The sequence below is a fragment of the Dromaius novaehollandiae genome, chromosome 3 (genome assembly GCF_036370855.1).
Source record: "Dromaius novaehollandiae isolate bDroNov1 chromosome 3, bDroNov1.hap1, whole genome shotgun sequence".
Lineage (NCBI taxonomy): Eukaryota > Metazoa > Chordata > Aves > Casuariiformes > Dromaiidae > Dromaius > Dromaius novaehollandiae.
This window is the reverse complement of record NC_088100.1, coordinates 69,806,511-69,830,047: the sequence shown is the minus strand read 5'-3', so window position 1 is coordinate 69,830,047 and position 23,537 is coordinate 69,806,511. Positions and strand designations below refer to the sequence as shown.

Sequence of the window (23,537 nt, the reverse complement as noted above, 5' to 3'; positions counted from 1 at the left end):
AACAGCACCATTATACTCTCATTCATATTCCACATCATTTTTATAACTGTTACTGTGGTAGCTTCTTTTCATTTCCTCCACCTATTTCCAGGACTGAAAGGAACTAATACAAGAGAAAGCAGGAGGAAATCAACGCAGCGAACGAACATTAATGAATACCAAAAAAAGAGAGTTACTTCATCACAAGTGGATGAACCAGGACCTGAGAAGGCAGGCAAAAATAAAGAAAAAGGGCCAAGAAATACTGTGAGACAGTGGTGAAAAGCTAAAACAGCTCAGCAGAACACGAGCAGGATAAAGAGACACAACAAACTGAAAAACAAGTTCAAGAGAAAAAAATAAAGATGTCAGTTAGCTTTAATACAGACGCGTTCAGTGCAGTGGGACGTTGTTCCATTGTAAAACACATCGCAGCTGCCATTCTCCTCTTGCAGTATTACAGACAAATGGAGCCAGGCATAACTTTAGCAAACAAAGGAATTCAAATTCCTTTAAGAAAAAAAAGGTAAGTATGATGAGAGAGGAATCTAAAGCAGCCAATGGAAACTTAAATCAGTAATAATTTGAGTCTGGGTAAGAAATGACTCTCTAGTACCCATATCCCTGATTACTTCTAGGCTGTCATGTTTGTTTTAGCATTTATCCTTACGCAAGTCTTCAAAATAAAACAGTTTAGTTATTGGTTGGTGTGAGACATTTATAGGGGAGGATAGGAGAGCTCAAAGGGCTTAGTTTGTCATGAAAAAATAAAAGCCTTCAAAAGATCTTTGAATTACTGTCTATTGTACAAAGATAAAACCTCCTCCTCTTTCAACTTATAATCCAAATAGTTTCACAATCACTCATAGCACAGTCACCATCTGAAGTATCAATCACAAAAAAAGCAGAATTGAAGAACAAGAGCAGCTCACTATCAGCATCCTAAAGTCTGCTGCATAAAACAGCTTATCTATAAAATAATTTCTCCCCATATAGGCAATTTGAAGCAACTCTTCCAAATTTGTTTGAGCATCCACATCCTAACCAAGCAGGCATGGTCTGCTGCCTCACCAGGTATTAGATCTAGCTTTGCCGAGTACAGACATCACCCAGAACAGCAAGAAGCGGTACAAAAGCTTGTCTGTTTCCTCGCCTTCAGGTGGAGACGGAACCAGTGGAATTGCTGGCCCCTCCCTACCAGCAGCATCGCAAAGGACATTTCTCTCACGAAGGTCACACCAGGACAGAGGGAAAGGATGAAGCCTTCAGCTTTCATAACGAAGGCCTTAGCTGACAGTTGCACACAAAGCCTTTTGCAACGCGCTCCTATTTTCAGTATTTACAACTAATGTATTTGGCCTGTAAAACAAGACTAAATATATATGCGTTCACACTACCCCAAAAAGAAATCCATTCAGTTAGCTTTCTTTTTTTTTTTAAAGCAAAACTGAAAGCTTTGCCTTACAACAAAATAACTGGTGGGTAAATACGGATTGTAAACCATTGCTACTAAAAGTGCTATAGAAACTGCGTTTAACCTTTAGCCCCTTTGATAGAGACACAATCTCAGAAAGCACAGTAGCAGGCCTGTCAACACTTCTCTTCCAGTCCGACCTACAAAGTCGGTGTCTGAGGCCATTCCAGGCACACCCATTATCATGCACCAAGCTGTGCATTAGAGGATAACTACAGGCTTCAATGCTTCACAGGGTAAATCATAATATAAAACATACTAAGGAAGAGTCAAAACAGCTGTTGTTCACACACTTGCTGAGCCCTTCGAAGAACTCCAGTAAGTTTGCGAAGCAAGACCTCTCTCTACAGTAACTAGCATAGCCTGCTTGGATTTCCCTCACCAGAGATTTCAGGAAATTAAGCAGACATGAGGTAAGGGATAGCAAAGTCTTTAGAGAAGAAAAGACTGTAGGGAGGAGGAGGATTACGATAAAGGCCTATAAAATCACAAATGGCACAGAAAAGGGGAAAGAGAACCTACTATATACATTGTTTCTTCCAACACAGGAACTAGGAAGAGCAAATGAAGCTAGCACCGGAGAGGTCCTAACAAACAATAGGGCAGCTCTGCACAAAGCAAGATGCAGTCACTGTTAAAAGTCCACATGAGTTCCAGGGAAGGTGAACAGGTTCATTAAAGAAAAACCCACAGAAACCATGTGCAAGTCAGAAACACTCAACTAGAAATGGCTGAAGGCTAGACGAAGCCTACACAAGGATATGCACAAAATAATGCCTCTCCAACAACCCTCCTTACGCATCCATTTTCGCAAACAGGCACAGGACGGGAGACTGAGCTAGATGGCACAGGACACTGGCCTTCCACATCCACAGCACCGTATGCGGATGGCTGCTTTCTCTTAATTAATTTTACATTAAGATTTAGAAACTGCTACCTCTTCACTATCCAAAATTAGTATTCATGTTAGTATTTACTGTAATAGCAGCACGAGATTTTCCCAAAAATGCAAAAGCTAAATATGGAGTGGAAGGGGGAAAGAAAAATCTAAACATCTAATATTGAATTGTGATACCAATTTAAGCAGAAAATACAGGCAAATTTTTTACATACCAGTTAAAATACACACACAGAGAGAGAGAGCGAGAGAGAGAGAGAGCGCAAAACCAGACCGTAGTAATAGTAGGAAACAGACCATCATGAATCACACAGCTGCTCTTGCGGGTTGTAATACATCTTGAGATATTAACAAATTACAAGAGTGGATTAATTCAGAAACTGCATTTTAATGCAAAATAAGTCTCCTGAACTTGCACCAGAAGTGCAAAAATACATTTGACCCAAGTGGATGGTAGTATACAACGAATTTTGACATAAAAGCAATTCTGTAATAAATGAAAACAAAAAACAAAAAACCTACAAGGTTTACTTCCAAAGTCATCTCAGTTAAAACTCAAAAGTTTATTTCTCTCTCTTTTTAATAGCTCATTTGCAGGAAACTTATGAGAAGATCAGGGATGGGGGGCAGGGAAAGTTAATTCCACTATTCTCTATAGGGGTTTTCTTGTTGTGGCATAGCTTTTAATTTAAAGGAAAATTAAAATGTGAAACTACAGAAATTGAAAAGTCAATTGCGCTAGCAGGCCATGTTTCTAAAAAAAACAGACACAGCATATTGAAATACATGCTTAACCAGAATAATCTCTCTTTATAAAACAGATATAAGCATGAAGGCATAGGCCAATCATACCATACTTCACTACACTGAAAACTAAAATCACAATGCCACAACCACAAAGACAGAAACTAAGAACTTTTTCAAGTTGGTAGAACATTCCCTCTAGACATGAAGAGGCAGACAATACCAAGAGAAAAATCTATTGTTTTATTTCTTCCTATCTGAAGAGGGATGGATCAGAACACATGTATATCCATGTTTTCCATCAGCAGAGCTGGATATCTGTATATAGCTGTGATTCTTTGTTGCACATACTAGGCTACAGCCACTTAGGTCAGGCTTTACTACCATCAGGCTAACTAATCTCAGTTACTTTCTGAGGTAATGCAATTGACTTAACCTTTGAATGTTAGGCCGAATAAGTATTATCTGGCTTTTAAGTTCAAAATTTTGACTCATTTGAAAGAGAGAAGAGGTGAGAGATCCCCTCAGTAAGGATTTGCCACTCAAACCTGGGCAGCCAGACCCTTCAGTGCAACAGTAAATACTCATCTTGAAAAAATAAGTTTGCAAGAAGGAAGAACAGCAATCAAACAAGGACTCCCATACTCAGGCCTCAAACAGCTGACAGCACGGTATCTTAACGGCAGTTTTTTAATTGCAACTCTTCTCGAATCCCAGCCACCACCAGAACAGGACTGCTGACCAGAGAAAGTCAGATGCAATAGCCAAAGATCAACAGAGAAAAGAAGAAAACTATGATACACATCATTTTTTCCTGCTCATTGTGGTGTATCTTGTCTGTCCACAAAGAGGATAAAGTTTCATGTAAGAAGTAGCTTCACCCAATATAACACTCATTCTCTGGTTTCCTTTCCTTTAAGGATCAACTATGCCATTCACTGACCAGCTACATTTGGCAAAAGCAATCCTTCCATGCTTTAACACATTTTTTTTGGCGAAATTAATAAATTAGGTGAAAGCAGAACATATCCATATGTTCTTTGCAGACAGACCTGTCACCCTAAGTTTCAGCAAAACATACTATGAAAGTCAATATTCAGTAAATGCATGCAAAACACATTAAAATAGAGAAGACACCTGCACTGGGCAGGCAAGCCCAAACAGTTTCCTGGCTAACAAGATGTCTTCAGGGATACTGTTGACAACATCCTCCCTGACTTGACAGTAAAACAAATATCCTATTTGTGGCAAGAGACAAGTCTCATTCATTCCCTAGGTATACTACAGAATGAACCAGCCAACACAAATCAAATAAAATAGAATTATATTGTAGCTCTGCTGAGGCATTTCTAGAGTTTTTATTTAATTGAAATTTGTTGCCTTAGTAGCACCTAAAAATGACTATAAACTCCAAACTGAAACAAAAAGACACCTCTTTGCTGCATATACCAATACCCACAAACACATGCACATTTGTCTGTTGGTTGCATTTAAAATAACTGCAGTTAAATGGGTTTAGAATGACTAACAGCAGTGTCACTGATAGGGAAGCACTTCTAGCCCGTATGACCCAGACCTTTTTTTCTTTTTCCCTCTCAAATTCTTGTTACTACTTTATCTATTTCTAGGAATATCTATTATAGGAATTTCTCCCTATAGAAAAAGGATTTTAAAATCACAGAGCTTAAATCAAATGTTGCCACATACTGTAATAGACTACTGCAACTTCACATAAATTCACACTTAACAGTTACTAAATGTTCAACTATTCTATTTTAACTCTTCTGACACCAATCACATCCAGTGAACATACCCTACTGTTTTGTCAAAACCTAATAAAAACATTTTGTTTGTAGAGACATGACTGACAGTGTCAGCAAATAATGGGTTGTTTAGCACAGTAAAAGAATAATCACTCAGTGTGGCTTTAAAGTCAGTCTTGCATTAAGGCAAGTGAAAAAAAGGCTTTCCTAAGTGATAGATGCAACAGGATTTAAAAGGTCTAGAACACTGCCAAGTCCTTCCTATACCATGGAAAAATCTCTTCTACATTCTGTTGCTTATAACAAAGGTCTGTAACTGATCTGTAAGTGTTGTTTACACAGGACACCAACTGAAGTTATTTACACCACTATAAAATGGCTTAACTCCATTCAAGCAGTGCATTCCTAAGTGTTCCACACACATCAGCATAAATGAATGCCTTCTGCAGGCTATCAGCGAGGTAAAGCATAGTCTTCACATGCTGTGTCAGAACTTCAGTAATGAGTTTACCAAAGTTTAAATGGGGGACTCTGTTCCACCCTGGGCTTGACAAGCTCACTCATCTGAGATACACAGTTGTTGTTTCCCAGTACAAACAGGCTTGAACAATCACGAAGTCTTTCTCTAGCACGAAGCAAAAGCATGCCGTATAATCTAAAGTTCCTTCTTTATTTTTGCTGATTCCTGTATTTCGTCTTTCCACTAAGGCCTGTTTCGGTTTGATTTTTCTTCATTGTAAGTGCACATTTAAGACATGCTGGCCAACACATTTTAAATTATAGTCAAACATGAATTTGAAACTTCTGTAGCAAGGGTAGGTTACTGTTGGCTTTGTAGAGTTCTGTATTTGCAAAACGGATGGACGAAAGGATGAAAACCCCATAAATGGTTTGCATTGTTAAAGTCCAATGCAATTTAATCCTTGAGGAGGGCACTACTTTTTTCTTTGTGACTGCATGGAATCTTTTACAATGAGGCTCTGATCCTGAACCTGTAATATTAACCACCAAAAATAACATACAGTTCTGCTACAGTATTAAAAAGTGCAGTCATCAAAAGGTCACCTGTTAACTTTTGCATCACTGCAATAGTTTTGTGTTCCTGCTTCACATCAAATCCCGTTGCTCTTTCTTCTTGGCTGCTCTTTTGAAAACAGCTACTCCTTGTATGCTTATGTTGATGATTCAGAGCATGTTAAGGTTTTCAGAATGTAGACCCTGCTTTAGCTACCCCAAGAACTCAGTCACAAGGATATAGCTAATTAGTTGGACACTAACAATATGAGATATCGCTTAACAATTAAGTTATACAGCCAAAACTTTTCACTGTAATGTCTATGATATTGGGACACACAAGAGAAATGGTAAGGGCAGGAGAGGGAAAAGTGCACTCGCTCTTAACACAATAGTTAATCACGAAGAATGAACTAGAACCACAAGTCTCTGGTACGTCAAATGAAAGCTAGAAACAAACAGATGCAAATACTGTGCTAAAAATGACAGCATTACTGTCTCTAGGTGTTTTTTCTTTAACCTAATAAGCCCCCCTCAGTCTCTATTTTCGCAGTCACCTAGAATTGCATTTCTCTTTCCCCCCCCCCCCATTTACTACTTGTCTATTTACCTTTCTAATAACATTTTAAAATTTTCATACAAGTCAGCATCCTGTTGGTGCTCAGAGGTTTGACACTCAAGACAACTTGAGTGTCTTTTGAAAAATCAGTGCAGAGAGTGGAAATAATTAGAAGTAGTAAATATATGGTTTCATGTGTAAATGAGTGCTTATGCAACTCCCTCACTAAAAGAGGAGAATGGGGTAGGAAAAAAATGATGCTATATTTCGTTATTATTTAAAATATTCCAAGCTTTGTCAGTTCTCTTTTTGGCAGCAGCCTAGCCACTTTATTCTATGAAAAACTTATTTTGTCTTCAAATATTTTGCCTTTGATTTGCAAAGTTATTATATGCTCTCTTTCTCCTGATCTTTAAAAGGAGTTTATAAGTCCATTCTGTGATTGAAGTGATTAATAGAGCTATTAATTCAAAACATGTAAAAGGCTATAAAATTCCTAAACTTATTAATAAGATTTTTGTTGGTTCTTTTCCTCCCTTTCCCATCTTTACAAGCTACCTCTTTTTTGTAAAGGTCACATCTGTTGGGTGTATATATAAAGACTGTCTAAAAGTAAAAGGCATGGAAATTTAGAGCAAGCAATTTGATCACTAATAAAAAGATACTACATTTGATCCAGAAATATAATGAGCTTTATTCAATAATTAAAATTATTCATTTGTTTTGATCAACCTGAAGTTGCGTAAGCAGCCTCTCTCCTCAATGCATACTTTATCTCAAGTACTACAGAGCCTTATATTTCCAAGCTACCTGAAGAGATCAAAAATCCCTCTTCAAGCTGGACTTCATTCTCACAGCCTTAAGTTCTGCATGTTTACCTGCCATATGGTTAGTGCTGTGTAGCAATCCCTGGCTACATCACATTCTCAAACTTCCAATTCATGAAAAAGTGCTCACTGTACCAAAGGATATATTTGCAAACGTGAATTCAGAAGTAACTTCAGCAAGCTACTTTTTAAGGGAAGAACATACAACCAGGTAGATTTGCTTCTACTTATGAGGATATTCCTGTTCTTTATTAACCACACAGTGGTAGAGCATCTCTGTTTTATTTAAGAATGTGATTTATGGAAGTCTGTTTCACCACTGTCCATCCTTGTTCTTCACTTAACAGGCACTACAGTAATCTTACTTACACCCAAGTTAATGATTAGGTCTTACAGAGGCTGGGAAACAGTGACGGGAAAGTAAGGAGGTCCTGTGGCAGTGGGTAGGCAGAAGAGAAAGGAGGGCTTATTTTTTAAAATGAAGCCATTGTAAAAACCTTCTACCACTTGTAAAAGTTATGGGAACAGCAGCAAAGAAAGAATGCCTCTCACAGACACTGTGTCTTTGAGAATATAAAGCAATATTTGCCTAAACAGAGACTATTAGGAGGATGACACCATCCCCATGTGCTCTCTACTGAAACATCTAGAAAAGGTCACCAACTCCAACAGTGACCTCTACATAAGGAATGGGGACCTGTAAGCAGAAAGCTGTGAAGTACCAGGTAATTTCAAAACTGTCACCACAGAGGCCACTAGGAACTCATGTCTTCTGCTTACCATTAGCTGGAAAATGATGAAAGCTCCCAACCTGAGGATTACTGCAATTCCTCCAAATATTTTCTGCTTTGTCATTTCTATAAGCATCTTCTTTACTGAGAAGTCTAGAATCCTTTCAAAAATGGATGGAAAATAGTAATGCTGCTACTACTTAAGGAAGGGCAACATGGCAAAATAACTGAGAAAAACAATGATGTAAGAGGGAAATCCAGGGAATAAAGGGAAATACAGCCACAAGAGGAAAGATGAGGAAGAAAAAGTCTGGCAACAAGCATATCCATGGGGGAAGGATGAGGATTAAGTTATAAAAGCCTGTTTAGATGGGGAAAAAGGAGCACAGAAAAATCATGTAAACAGGAAAAGGGAAGCATATTTTCTATTTGAGAAATTCACACAGAAACCATTTAAACTTGAAGCAAAGTTAAGTAGTCATATAGGTTCAACTACCACAAGCAGACAATTACCATTCTTTGTGGTTATTTCAAACTGACAGAAGTTGCAGTATCTCAAGAGCAAGCAACCCATAGAAGAGCATGATTATGTAATACATACTATGAAGTTTCATATGGCATACTGCTGTATGGCATACAAACAGGGTAACGTGGTAGTTTCCTTATCCCCAAGTTATTTTCTCTAGAAATCCCACCTGGCTCATGTGAAATAAGTAAGATATTTCTCTTACCCCAAACATTTGCAATTCTAACAAAGATGTAATTGTCAACCTCTTGGTCGCAGACCCTAGACTTCTTCAACTACTGTTTCTTATTCACACACACACACTAATCCTTGGGAAAGGTGGTGGAATGAGAGACACAGAAACCAAAAACATGTATTTGCTCACACAACAGCTGACAGCAGCAGTGCACATCCCTTTTCTTGAAGGAGAATCAGTCAAGCCTGACCAACTCCAGGACAGAAATGACAAGCCAGCTCCCCCACCCAGTCTTGACCTCTTTACTGAAATGGCCAGGAAGGGAAGACATCAGAGACAATTGCAAAGCAAACCCCCCTGACAAGACAACAACCCAACTTAAGAAACAACCAACCTACTCCACTGGGAGATTAAATAAGTAAAAACAAAAAAAAAAGAAAGAAAAAAAGAAAAAAAATCAAAAAATCAAAACCTCTGTCCACTTTATCCAGGGATGGACTTCCATCAGACTACACATCCCATCACAAAGCCTCTAAAAATCTGGTTTACTGCTGATAACAACTTTTTCCTAACAGAATGGATAACTACTCTCTTTAAAAAGGAAAAAAAAATGCAGCTATAGTATTAGTCAGACTAATTACACCCTGACTATAGACACACTGAAACACTGTTGTTCCCTTTGAAACATATTTAAGGTGGTTGCCTGTATAACTTGTCAACTAGCACTTTATTTTAGGCCCCATCTACAGGCAACGTAGGTCACCACCTTTTTGATAAGAGTAATTTTTATACTCCTTAGCAAGCATAAAGAAAGGCCTTTGTTGACCCTAAAAATAAATACTATACTTACACTGGTCAAGCCCAAAGTAATTTCATTTTCTAAAAGCAGTAATAGTAACCTCTACATTACTTTTTTGTATCTCTTGCACATGAAGCCTATGCATCTGACAACTTCATGTAGTTAATGCAGTGCAACAACCCCCTGCCCTAAGGCCTTCATCTCAAACATAAAATTAAGAGCTTGCTGTTTAAAAGTTTATAGGTTTTTGTGGTTTAAGGAGCAGTTCATGAGTCACAAGAGCTCCTTTTCTTGAACTCTAGTAATTAACACTCTGATATCTGTTCCCACAGTGGAAACAAGAATGCATGTTGCAAAACTGACTGCCTCTTGGCTCCCAAGAAGAAATGGGGTGATCCTTTTAATTTGGTTTGGCTGCCTTCTCACACCACCATGTGGAACTGTTTTGGTTGATTGCAACAAGGTCCATTACTCACACTTGTCTCTCCTTTGTGTATGCAGCCTTGTGAACACTGTGATTACTGTTACACCCATGAGCTAGTCAAGGAGCAGTTTGTTGTAAGGCAACAGCTGGTGCAGTTGACAGCTACCCAACATTTCAGATGACAATCTCCTACACTTACAAAACATTTATGACTAGCACCTTACAATCTCACGGTCACCAAGGAGGCAGAAGTACACACACACAAGAATCACCAGCCATCATCACCTGCTAATCACATATGTCATATTAAACTGAATGACATTAACATAAAAATGCTGCACAAATCCACAGGAGTCACTACTGGATTCTCTCAGCATACACTGCCATTACTTGCATACATATGTTACTTCAGGTTAAAAATCCTACATAGCATTTATATGAAGAATTTTAGCTTCTTGAAAGTTATCATTTGTATGATTTTCTATACCACACAGGAATCCCTATCATGAGCCAGGACACAGAACTGAAGTGCAAAATCCCAGCCTGTATCCAAAGGAAGCTTAAAACATACAGAACACAGATACAATGAATGATAGTCCATCCAGTCAGATAGGCAATCATTTCATCCTGCTAGTATCCGCAAAGGACAAGCAAGGTGGATGCCATCACAAGTCACAGCTTTGAGGAGAGTTTTGCAGGCATCTAAGATGATCCTACAGGAAAGCAGCAGAGAAAGCTTAAAAGTGTTCATTTAAAGTAGCTTCTCCACAGTGTGTGATGGAAGATACACAGAGCAAGGCCAGGCTAATAAGGCCTGGCAGCAAAGGCCTCCAAGAATTAAAGCAGTCAGCATACATTCAAAGCAATAAAGGAGACAGGGGCAGAAATAGAAGGTAGATACAGTTAGTACACCTAACTAGAGAAAAGACATTGCAGCAGCAAAGCATACCTGATAACGCCTTCATGACAGAAGAGACCTGCCTTGAGGCACCAATACAAGAGGCATTTTAAAGCATATCACTGAAATATCTCACCTTCCTTTTAACATGTTGTGCCTAAAATCAAGATTTAATCAATTAGGCAGTCAATCACCAAACCTCTCCACTTCCCCATATGTTTATAATTGCTTTAAACTTTTAAAACAATTGCTTCAAAGAATTAGCTGCCTGACATATTTTCATTATTCCATGTGTTACAGTTCTAGTTAGGAGCTTAAAGATAATGCTGCTTCCTAAAACAGCAGAGACCTCACCAGAGTTCAAGTGCAACTCCCCAACTGTAAGAAAGCCACCTGTAAGACACACCTGTAAGAACTAAGATCAACTGCAACAAAGCTGACCAAGAGCTCTGTCAACATCTCACACAAGTCCAAAATACCACCAACCCGATCCACAGCCCTACCTCTCTCCCAGTAGTAAAGGAGAGTGTGCATCTGTCTCAGCTGCTCCATCTTACATCTTCAAATAGCAATCTTCATGATTATAAAGGGACAAGAGTGTGAGCAGATATTCCACCCAATTAGCAGGGTGGTGACAAGATATTTCTGACCCTTTGCTGAAACTTCAAGCATTTCAAACAAGACTTTTTGATACTTTTAAGGTACAGCAAAGCATCAGATATTTATAGGAAAGCTGGTCAATTTGACTGATAACAACTTGCTTCTTGCTCAAAGTGCTTCAGAAAATCTGTTTTTTTTTAAAGTTACAGAATATAACTTTCCCAGTTACATATATATATACACCTACATACACCAACACATATATATAGTCTAATATAAGGTTCCAGTGACGGCATGATTCCAATGAAGCAACCTACAAAGATCGGTTGTGCTAGATGCCAAAAGCATTTGTAGGCAGTACCCTCACATATGGCTAACAAAGCTACTAGAGGGATTAGGAGGACCTGTAAGCAGAACACAAATAGTTAAATCTTAATAAAAAACTAGAGGCTTCAGAAATTAACAGATTTTTGACAATACCCAATGACAGTGGGAAATATTACAGAGCAAAATACATTTTGGTAGAGCTGCAAGAGATAATTAGCTGAATTTTCAAGTATCATTTCAACACATGCTTAATCCTTGAAAAATTGAGGATGATACTGGCCAATAAAGTTATGTGCATTATGCTCAATTACTGATGGGTTAGAAACCACACAGTGCATTCAGCATTCTGCAGCAACCAAGCTATATTAATTTGAGCAAAACCTGTAAGCATTTATAAAAGTTCATAATCTGAGAAACAAGTACTTCTAAGAATGACAGCTGAACAAGTCTCCAGGCGTGTCAAGCACATGACTCTTCTACTGGGAGATGGAATCTCTCTGCAGTTAAACTGCTTGAGATGCCAGTACAAATCTTACTAAGCTAAAAGCTGACATACAAGTCGCTAGCACTGCTAGGACCACAACAGTGCCTAAATACCTATTTTATACATCCAAGATTCTTGCAGGTTGGCATCTCTTTAAACAAGGCAATTGACAATTTGAGATTAAAGTTAGTGGTCTAAGAAGATACAATATTAACAGCTTCCCCAAATATCCAAGTCAAGCTACTTCACCAAATGTTTGGTTCCAGCAACATCAAGGGAAACCATCATTTTGCAACTAGCTTCTCATAATGGCTGACTTTATAACATAGGAAGGTTCTGCTGTAACAAGAATCCAAGCTAGCCAGCATGTGTCTCATGTTTTACCACTAAGATCTAAAAACTATCAGCTACACCTGACTCAATTACAATTGTCAGATACTGCCTTTTTATGAAACACCATGTGGTGGTACTCATCTTTTTACACAAGACCTTTGCAACGCAGTCCACCCAGGTAAGACATTGGAGTAGATTAGACAAAGCAAAAGGGCAGCAGAGGTCAGTTATTATTACACATGCATCTGTTATTACTCCCAGACACAATATTTTAAGAGATCACTATTAAAATGTACAAATTTTTTCAAGATATGTTGAATAACAAGATACAATTACTGCTCTCACACGAATCAGACCATTTTGATTCCATTCAACAACTTTTCTGTACAACAGATGCCTATTGATTAGTAATATTTCAGCAATCCCTAATACATTCATGCTCATTTTTCCTATGCAAACACATACGTCGTTTCTAGAGGAACACACGCCTTCATTTTGGGTGGCACTTCCCACACAACAGTTCCGAAGTGACCTATGGAGAAAGAAAGAAGGATCCATAGGTCACTGTGGCCTGCAATGATTTCCTTCCCTGCTGCAGACTTCATGGGTTGGACCCAATTGGAGATTAACATGCTCAAACTCCCAGGATGGAGGAAACCTACTCAGTACTCAGGGGAGCCCGGAGCATGATTCAGCTCACCTTAAAACAGACACTGAGCGTGAGGTCAGCTGAACCATTTTCTAGGCTCCACTGACTAGAACAAGAGCTTAGACATTTAAATTAATCATATCTTAATCTTGATCTGAATGCTGCCTACTGTGTGACCAGAGGCAAGTCACTTACCTTCACCATATGCTCCACAATGCAGTGCCACATACGGACACCTGAAGTAGCTCAAACTGCTCAAGAGCTTAGAAGCAATGTAACTATATAAGGAGATGAAAACAGCCAAGAAGACAACCATGCTAATGCCATTTCTATTATATAGATAACCTACTTCAAGTTAGTTAGAACCACACTGTGTAATTCAAACATACCCTGAATTCTTCACAATCTTAACTCCCTATGTATAAAATAGGAATAACAGTAGCTTCCTACTGAAAAGGGTACTGGAAGAATAAAACAGACTGTGAAGCGACAGGGATACTGCAGTGATCAAATAAACATTAAGGTTAAATCAAGATAAGAACTGCCTGAGGCACACAGTCAACATGTCATCAGCCCCTAGAGACACTGTTTCTCACAGACCTATTCCAGTCATCTTCTCTCAACACTTTCAAAAACACCTGAATACTGCATTACTGAACTACTGCAAATATACCTGAGTACTGCAACCTGCCAGAATCCTACCAGCTGGCATCAGTCTGGTACACAATCTGTGAGAAAGTAGTAAGCAGCAGATTTAAGAAGCATGAAACTATCATAAGAGCAACCATAAGAACAGACTCCCCACTGAGAGCCCCCCATGGGCAATGAGTATCTGCTATGGAAGAGCACAATTCACATCAGTCCATTTTCATGCCAAACTCCAACTTTGGCACTGCTGCACCAACAAATCCACATCTACCCTCTTGAATAAGCAATAAGCCTCATTCACAGTCAAATGCCAAAATTACATGTTCCTCCAAGATTCCTGTCAAATCCTAACCATAACTGAGGGAAAACCATGTTCCTTTTTTCTAAACCTTTCTTTATGCAATGATGACAAACAGGTACTACTGTGAGATACAACCAAAACCAGGAAGAAATAGAAAGGCTATGGTCATGTTTGATTTTCAAGTTCTTGGTTTGATCACATACAGATTTATTTACCTAGTATTATTGTCCAAAACAATGGAAAGCACATATAATTAGATAAAAGATGAAGGATTGTTTTTAAATAAAAGAAAGCAACTATGAAGCTTTTATGTTTATCCAGATATCATATTTCATGAGAAGTATACTGTTGCATCATCTGGTCAGTCCAATTGAAGTCCAAATACTATACAGAATATTACAAATCTGAAAGAAAAAAGGCATGAGGACACAGAATTTATGGCATATTTATTTTTTGCCGCCTCTTTCAACCAAAGTTTCCATTACAGCTTGCTTTAGGAATGCCAACCATTACTAAGTTTCATGTTTTGTCATAATTCTCTTAGAATTCTGCTTGGTGAAACTACCAGAGAATGCAAACAACAGGAATTCTGCACCTTGTAAAGGATGGGTGAGTGAAGCAGTGGATACACATCAGCACTAGAACTATTCAGGGAGAAGAAAATACATTAATAACCTCACTTCAGAGTAGGTACTGGTTTCACTAGGTTCCCACTTTTCCCTACAGAACTCTCTGGGCACAGATCCATCCCCTGGCCACTGCACATGTTTTTCAGTCCACATTCTTAGGCATGTCTAAACTTGTTCTTATAGCCCTCCTTCCTCAGGGAAAGTCCTACATAGACAAAAGAAAAAAAAATAAAACAAAAAACCTCCAACCTTTATTGTTCCCTTCCCCCTGCCCACCCCCACAGCAAAGCACCTCTCTTTTCAGCATTACAGTGCTAAGGTACCTGCTCAGATATTGCTACCCCACTGAAAAAGGCTGGAAATTTTTCATTCTTTTATTTACAAGCCCCACTGGAAGCAAAGGATTCCCTTTTGGCCATCACAGCAAGAAGGACACAGCTTTTTCACCACACTAGTTTAAGGAGGAAAAAACAGTATTGCCAATACCTGCAGCTCAGAACAAAAGACTCTTTGCAACTGTAACCCTGGCAATAGCAGTAATATTACAGTAGACAGCAGAAATCCTCTTTTATTACATTAGTGTCTTTTATCAGCCACCAAAGATAGGAAGAAGCCCATGAGAAGCCCTTAACCAGTCTGCCTCATTGGCCCACTAAACTCCTAATATACCCAAAGGAGGTGATATCTTGAGCCCTGCCGTTCTGTTCTGGCTGGGAACGCATCTGTATTAGACAAGATATCTTTTATTTAATGACAAAAAAGGCATATTACAGCGCTTTCCATAAAGCATTCACCCAGCAAGCTTCATTCCAGTAATACAAGACATGATAAGGAAAGATATTATTAACAATCAAAGGATGGCAGCCCAAGCGATATTCATTTTGCACACCCAAGAAAGACATCAGGATCATATTAGCCTAGAAGCGTTTATCAACGCTTGCTTTAGCAGAAGCCTTAGCCCTTGAGGAGCACCAATTTCATTTTAAATGGAGTTCTTCCCTTTGATCAAGGGGCAAGATAAGATCACATTTATACCACAGAGCTTTGATTGCAACAGCACAGCAGACATTTAGTTTACCTACACCTAACTACCAGCATAAGAAACAGACCCCAAAAAATAGAGATTGTCATTACAGTGACAGAGAAAAGAATTTTCTTCATGTAAAAGGATACCAGAGAAGCATTTACGCGAAATTACATGACGTCAGCACTAATTCAATATTATAATACAACTCAGCCAGATACCAAATGCATAGCTTTAGACCAAGGTTACAAAGGTCAGCAATTTAACTCTCACCAAATCAAACACATATGCCTCGTTTCGTCCAGCATGTGCAACATTTGATGAGAATTAGCTACATTTCATAATATCATAAACATCTAGTTTAATAGGTGATGAATGGTTAACACTAGTAAAAAAGGTCAGGCTGATTCCATGCATCTCTTGCAGATCCTCCAAGCTGTCAAATGTTATTGCTTATACACTGAAAAGATGGCAGGCATGTGGAAATCTGCAGGCAACTTCCTTGCGCAAAGCGAAGCACAGCCCAGGGATCTGAACAATAGCCTTGGACTTGGACGTCATCTCACTCTAGAAATCAGAGCCCAAGTGACAAAAGGATTATATAACCTCCCAGCATCACATGGAGAATTTCAGTCAGACATTTCATATGAATTTCCTATCTCTCACTGCAGCCCTGTGGACAAATATACTAAAATTTGTGAAGAATCCTGTTAGCACAAGCCAGGGCCCGAAGAACTACTGTAAACACATGACAGGTTGCTACAGGGGCCTTAGCACCATTAGCTCCTATCCACCCTTGTTTTCTCCTCTCAAAGCCTTGAAAACAGTAATATCTCCCTAACTATCTCCTCCTTTTGTCAGAGCTTACATATTTGGGATAACTGGAGGATGGAGGGAAGAGAGACTTGAAACACTACACGTCTAGTGAGGTGATGCCTGTCTATATGACATTGTCAGGAATATACAAAGTACAGATCAAGAGCAGTAACATTACAAGGATGGAAAAAGAAAAAAGAAAAACCCACAACAGAAATCAGTTCTTTCACTTAATTCACAGGGGCACTGTTTGGATTTATTCATTAGCATTTCTTCTGTGCTAAGCTTACCTGCAAATGAAAAACCTGTTCTAAGATGACAATGGAAACGGGAAGCAGGGCAGTCTCGCCACCACCTCTGCACTCCCTAACTGCTGCTAGTCATTTTGACATGCCTGCATGCAGTTTGACATGCCTGGAAGGAGCTCATCTGTTTGAGCATGACTAAGATCAGGCAATCCAGAAATTTAGATTCAAGAAATCAAAAGAAATGAACACAACCCAGAAAGTCCTGCATACTTTTGAATACTTACTGACAGGCTGCATGCACGCATCACTCATAACTGCAATTTATCCAGTAGCATCTGTTGGATAACAGCCATTTGTCAAGGTCTTTTACTTAAGAAAATAAAAGACAGGACAAATTTAAACTGGCATTTTATCTAGTATCCTGTACTTTGTCTTCCATTACCTCTTGCAGTGTGCTAGACAGTGCACAGAAAAAGAGGTATGATCCCTGGCCCAAACGATTTACGTGGTAAAAACAGAATCTTCCTAATACGGAGTGCCAGGCAGAAGTATAAGGAATGGGTACAAAATAAACAGAGTTATGAAAATCTGACGTGCACCGCGTTTTATCAAAAACAAGGCTTTCCCTACTGAAATCTCAAGCAATGGCCACTAAAGACTTGCTGTCACTCAAGGAAAAGTGTTCAAGAAAGAAGGAGAAAAAAGAAAAACAAAATCACCCACTGATGCATCAGTCAATCTCTGCACCTACTGCTGAGGAGTTGAAAGAAACTTCTCGTAATGACTATTCCACCTTTCATCTCTACGTTAATACTGAGCAAGCACCCTGGCCCTTTAATACTACTACCTATGTTTATCACTATTTTATCCTAAAACTCACTCTCAGAATTTCACTACACTTCTTCATAAAGGTTACAATCAACTGTCCAATAACAGTCATTGTGATTTTAGCATTTCAAATGTTGCTTTTAAAGACATTATGCTGACAGCATTCTACTTTTAGATTTCTGATCTTTGATTAAAATAGTTTGAATAGCCACTTAATGTTAAAGTAAACAGAGCTGTCAATGAACACTGTAAGACCAAAAAAAAAAAAAAAAGAAAATCACAGAACCCGCATGCAGCTCAAGAAACTGCAAAACAGAAAAAAAAACCATGAAAATGTGATACAAACACATGAACAAAGAGGCCAACTCTACTGGTTTATTTTGTTCCATGCATTCACTGATCTCAGCAATAGCAAATGAATAATTTTAAGAAGGCAGTAGCACAAACCGGTTGTGCAACTTTAAGTTTCAACCCACAAATAAATGATATATTTAATATTTCACCTTTTTCTAATAAAACATTATTGACCAGTTACGTTCAAAGTTTCAGTTGATATCTGAAGAAAGAGAGGGTTCATTCAATGCCACTTCTTGATCTATTTAACAAAAGCTCTTTAAAAATATTTTAAAGTAACCATGCAAGCACAGAAAAGAAATTCTTCTGCAGCCCCAGTTATGGTAGTTCTCCCTAGTCTTCTTCACTGAAAGCAAAATACTCCCTTGAAAAAAACCATGGGTTTACTAGTGTTACATTTTTCCAAATAACTTGAACACAATAGTGTTCACTTGAGAGTACTTAAAAAAGGGGAAGGCTAAAAAAATAATTTTAGTGCTGTGTCACCCATAATTGTTTCTAAAATCCTACCATGCTTTGCAACTCCCAGCATACACAATTAACATGACTGACCTTGTTGAAATCCCACTGAGCAAGCACGATAGCACTAAAAAAGAACACCAGCCCTCACAACCAATTGCTAACTATTAATAAATGAACATATTTCTATCTTTCTCCAAGGCATACTTACAAACATAGTTGTCCTAAAGATTCATCAAGAATGGAAATCAGAGTATTTCGTGATGCAACAGGGGCACAAATGGTACCCATGAACTATTAAGTAATAGAGCAACTGAACCTAGAGGGCAATAAAAATACTGAAGTGTCAGCTTGATCCAGAGCTAGCTGAGTCTACAACTACAGTAACAAAGGCCAAATTGTAAGGGAGACTCAAAACAACGGAAGCATCTAACCACAAGCATGTCAAACTGCCTTTACCATGTAAAAATTGGCTTGAAGTCACAACTCACATAAATATGTTAGGCCTGGGGGCAGGGGGAAGAGAGACATCAGGCTATAGAAAACAAAGAGGAGATACCAGCGACGTTTTCTAAGACGACTGACCTTTTTCACACAGGAGAAGAATCTATCCCACATGCAACTTTGCCTCCTCTCATATCTTTTCAGGGATGACTAGCTATAAAGCTTTCAGTAGCCAGCAGCTTCTGAGACCAGGGAAAGTTTCTCCATATAAATAGATTGCCAGGTTTCGGGGGGGGGGGGGGGGGGGGTTGTCCCCAAATTCATGTTATGCCAATCAAATTATGCCACTTTTACGCTTGAGATTTCTCCACATACACAGCTCTAAGTAACTAAAGGGGTTCTTGCTGGGTTCTGCACCCAACACAGCCAAAGCCAGGGAAACTTCAAGTCCATAATCGAGTGTATGCCAGCAGTAGTACTGCAGCTGTGGTTCCATTTCTGTTGCCATATGCCCAACCTGCAATAACCTAAATTACTCTAGGTTTCTTTCTTTAAAGGTTCTGGGGGAATTCAGCCTCGTGGACACAGCAGGAGTACTGCAAGAAAGAAGTGAGCACTATCAACATCTTAGCCTACATATTAGCGAGACTGCAGGTCAAGTGCAACACCACCCACAACTTAGTTTCTATCCCAAAAGAGGATCAATTCAAAAAATAATGATGATATGTATTTCACATCAGTACAATCTGTTTCAAGAGAACAGAGCAGCCCATACCATTAAACCAGCATCAACTCCATGGCAACTGCACAGCAAGTCAAATAACACAGCAACTTTGACAAAAGAAAAAAACAAACAAACAAACAAAAAAACACTCTTCACTACTGAAGGTGGCCCCCAAATACTGTCAAATTTGTGTCACACCATAAGAAAAGCTCACAACTAAACCATCGCTATTCCTGGACAGAAACCAAGGAAATGTCTACATGAAGATCAGATAATTTTCAAACATTGATGCTGCAGCTAAATCTTGTGACATCCTTGGACAAAGCTGGAGAAATGATTCACCTAAACTCAATGCTGTTAGAGAGTAAAAGCACAATGCTTCATCAGCAGCTTCAACTTAGCTATACCCCTTTTACTAGCTACAGAATCTGCTACTGTCAATACAGAAGTCTTTGCCAGAAAAAACACCCTGGTTCACAAAAATCCAGCAGCATTCTAGTCTGAATTAACAAGAGAATACAAGCCACTGCTTTTTCTATCAGCTGTTAGGGGCTGCTAACAATAAACAAAGCACTTTTATTTAAAACCTGACTACTAAAAGTTTAAAATATCCAAATTTGGTTTAAATTCTAGTTAAGTTCTGTAATTTAAAATAGAATCTATCTATAACAGCAGTTCAAAAATCTTAGAACATAAGTTTTCAGGACAAGAGTTGACCTGTCTAAAAACGTAAGTTCAAAAAGCCACTTTTTCACCCCTATGGAAGCCAAGTTTACCAAAAGAAAATAAGCTAACTGTCTACCATTTGTCAGAGAACTTAATTTGGGGCGCTTTTTTTTTCCCCCTGTATATGTTTCATGGAATGGGGGCAGGAGACAGGGGGTTTCTTTACTTGGTTCATTTTGGAAATTTACTTTTATAAAAAATAATTAAAAACTAATTTATAGATGTTTGGTTGTAAAGAGAGTTGAAACAGAAAAATACTTTTTGGAAAAATACTTCCACAGTTTTACACTGAAAATTGAAATGGACTAAAATCAAGACCACTTACTTGCACTACTCTCTACATGAAGATGTTTTTATCTCTGTGAGGAGCACGCATCATTATCTGCAAAGCCGATCTCACCGCTGACAGCTGGCATCTCCCACCCTAGTTATTGATATCATTCAGCTCTGAGTACAGGCCGTGAATATCACCAGCCAAAACACTTTTTCCCAGAGCTTGACCAGCTCAGTGAAAATCATGGTATGGCCTTCCTAGACGGCATGCGTAGTCAAACAAAGGGGATAAGCTTCCCACCACACAGCCAGTAGACCACCTATTTTATAAAGCTGACTTTGGGAGCTACAGATAACATTCATAAGGTGAAACATAGAATATAGGTCTTTGGTCAAACATATAATCCAGTGTTTTTGAACTACACAGCAGATTCCACAGAGATTAAAGCACAATCCTGAAGAAAACTTCTTTCCACATCTCATTTCTTTATTACAAACTTGTCTTGCAGGGAATGACACGAAGTGATGCTGGGCACCAAACAGGTCAAATTCTTACTTAGAAACAGAAGAACAACAGCAACAACAGAAGTCACCAGCAGTCTTTAATTTGTTCCTCTGCATTTCAAAGGACAGATATTAGCATTAGTCAGAAGATACACCTTCCAACTACAGCCAGGCCTCAAATTATTCTGCATAATACTAATCGAGAGTCCAAGTAAAGAGTTACCTGCTCAAGGAACCTGCTAGTAAAATAGATTATGCAAGAAAGCAAGCCAAGCATGCTTAAGTATAATAAAGCCTTTTAAAATGATTAGCAGGTTTACTCTTTAACCTGGCAAAGTAACCAACTTTCAGTGCCCAAGAGGAAAAACACAATGAGGGAAAAGCATTGTATAAATATTCCACATGCCGAAGTAAAAGGCTTGTTTCACTGAAACAATACACTCCTTTTTAAACCAATACCAAACGAAAGAAAAAGATCTTTCCCTGGAAGTTATTTATATGTTAACGCATAACTTCACTGCACATTTGTATGGAGCCCTCTTTCTCACAAAGGCAACTTGGAGGGCCTGTCATTGGCACCAGAGCATTCGTACACATGTTCGCACTCAGGAGAGCTAGGAGTATCCGTCTCGCACTGTATGCAAACATTAGCCTGCTTTCCAAATTTGCCTCAGTCTTCAACCAAACTACTGCCAAGCGCTGACCACAGGCATGCAGCCTAATCAGCATTATGGTCCGGAGACAGAAGTAATGGCTGCTATAAGTAAATGCCGCTTCTAATCCAGGAAACTTTCACGTCCAAAAGTGTTCAAAATTTCACATCAGCTTCAACTCACTAAAACCTATGAAAACACTTTATGTATCAAAAGGTGATCACACTAAAATACAATCATACAAAACAACGGCAAAACATCCAGTAAGTTGTAAGTCTCTCACTTAATTCATAGCTATTTCCCTTTTCACTGATTTACTGCACGACAGGAGCTCTGACACCAATATTCAAATGGGCATTCAGAGGAGGGCCGAGAGCCTCCAACTCAGTTCGACGAAACTGAAGTCAAATTTGCCTCCACCAAGAAATAAGGCACCAAACTCCGCAGATACCCCCACATACACACACAGAGCGTGAATGCGGAGCACTGGCAAGAACCGGCACCGGTAGGCAGAGCCCGGCACGTGCTCTGTCCCCCGGGAAAGGGCTGCGCAGCGCCGGGCAAGGCGCAGACCTGGCAGACGACTCGCGCCCCTCACTCACGCCGAGGCCTCAGCGCGGAATAGGCAGTTTTGGCAGACAAGCAGAGAGCGAGGGAGAGCAGCGCGTCCGCACGAGGCCGGGGTGGCGACTCCACTTTCAGAGCGGAAGTCCAGGGCTTTAATCCCCTCACTGTTAAGCAGGATTAAGAGTTCTTGCTTACCGGAGCTGGTTTAAAGTTTTTGCTTAACTTACAAAATTCGGGTTTTTTCGACCAATGAGTTTGGCTCGAAAAAGCGAGGAGTCAATTTACGTGCGCTATCTGCCTTGAAGGGGAGCCGTCAATATTTCTATACAAGCCATGCACGGCCACAAAAGGAGGGGAGAGAGTCCTGGGGAGAGGCGCCCCTGAAGACACCCCGAGCGGGCCACCCGCTGCCGCAAAGCCAGCTCGGGACCCCCCTCCCCGCTTCCGAAAAATAAGGGTACGAACAAACAGACGCCGAAGCACGCACAAGTGCGCGGCCAGGTAGGGGGGCGGCCGGCAGGGAGAGGACGCCTCGCTGCGAGCTGCCCGTCCCCAGCCGGTACGCGGACGCTGGCGGCCGCCCCGCTCCCGCCGACTCCGAGGCGGGGAGCGCAGCCGCGACCCCGCGGGCCGCCCCGCCGCCGCCGCTCGTCCCCGGACTCTTGGAGCCGCGCCGCGGTGGCGCCCCGCTCACCCTTGGTCCAGTCCACCACTTGCTTCGGGCTCCACTTGGTCACCGGCTCCATGGCGGGCTCCGGCCGGGGAACAGCAGCAGCCGCCCGCGCTCCTCCACGCACAGACGTGCCCCGCTCAACCTCCCATCCCGTAGCCCCGCTCCGCGCCCGCCCCGCCGCCGCCCCGCCCCCAGGTGCTGCCGCCCGGCGCCCCGCGGAGGCGGAGGCGGGCCCGGCCCGGCGCTGCCGCTCCGCCCGCCCGGCCGCTTCCGCGCCCAGCGGAAGCCGCGCGGGGGCGGTGCTGGTGTCCCAGGGGCCGCCCGGCCCCGGCGTCGCCCCCGGCCCTGCCGCGGGGCTCCGTGTGCGTCGCGAAGCGGCGAGGAGCAGCTGTCCCCCCCCCACCACCACCACCACCACCACCCCCGCCTCGGGGCGTTTGGCTGGGGCGTCCCCGCGGGAAG

The 23,537-nt window shown here is 40.4% G+C and overlaps 1 protein-coding gene across 2 annotated transcripts in view; it reads right to left on the bottom strand.

Moving 5' to 3' along the window:
* CNKSR3 (CNKSR family member 3) overlaps nt 1-23,329 on the bottom strand; it is a 57,875-nt gene extending 34,546 nt beyond the window's left edge. The window contains exon 1 of one of the 2 annotated variants that reach the window (XM_064509132.1): nt 23,097-23,329. In XM_064509132.1, coding sequence (XP_064365202.1) covers nt 23,097-23,148 — 52 coding nt within the window. In that variant the 5' untranslated portion in view covers nt 23,149-23,329. The remainder of the gene's footprint in view (nt 1-23,096) is intronic. The other variant, XM_064509131.1, reaches the window with a different exon arrangement.
* Nucleotides 23,330-23,537: the final 208 nt, after the last annotated feature.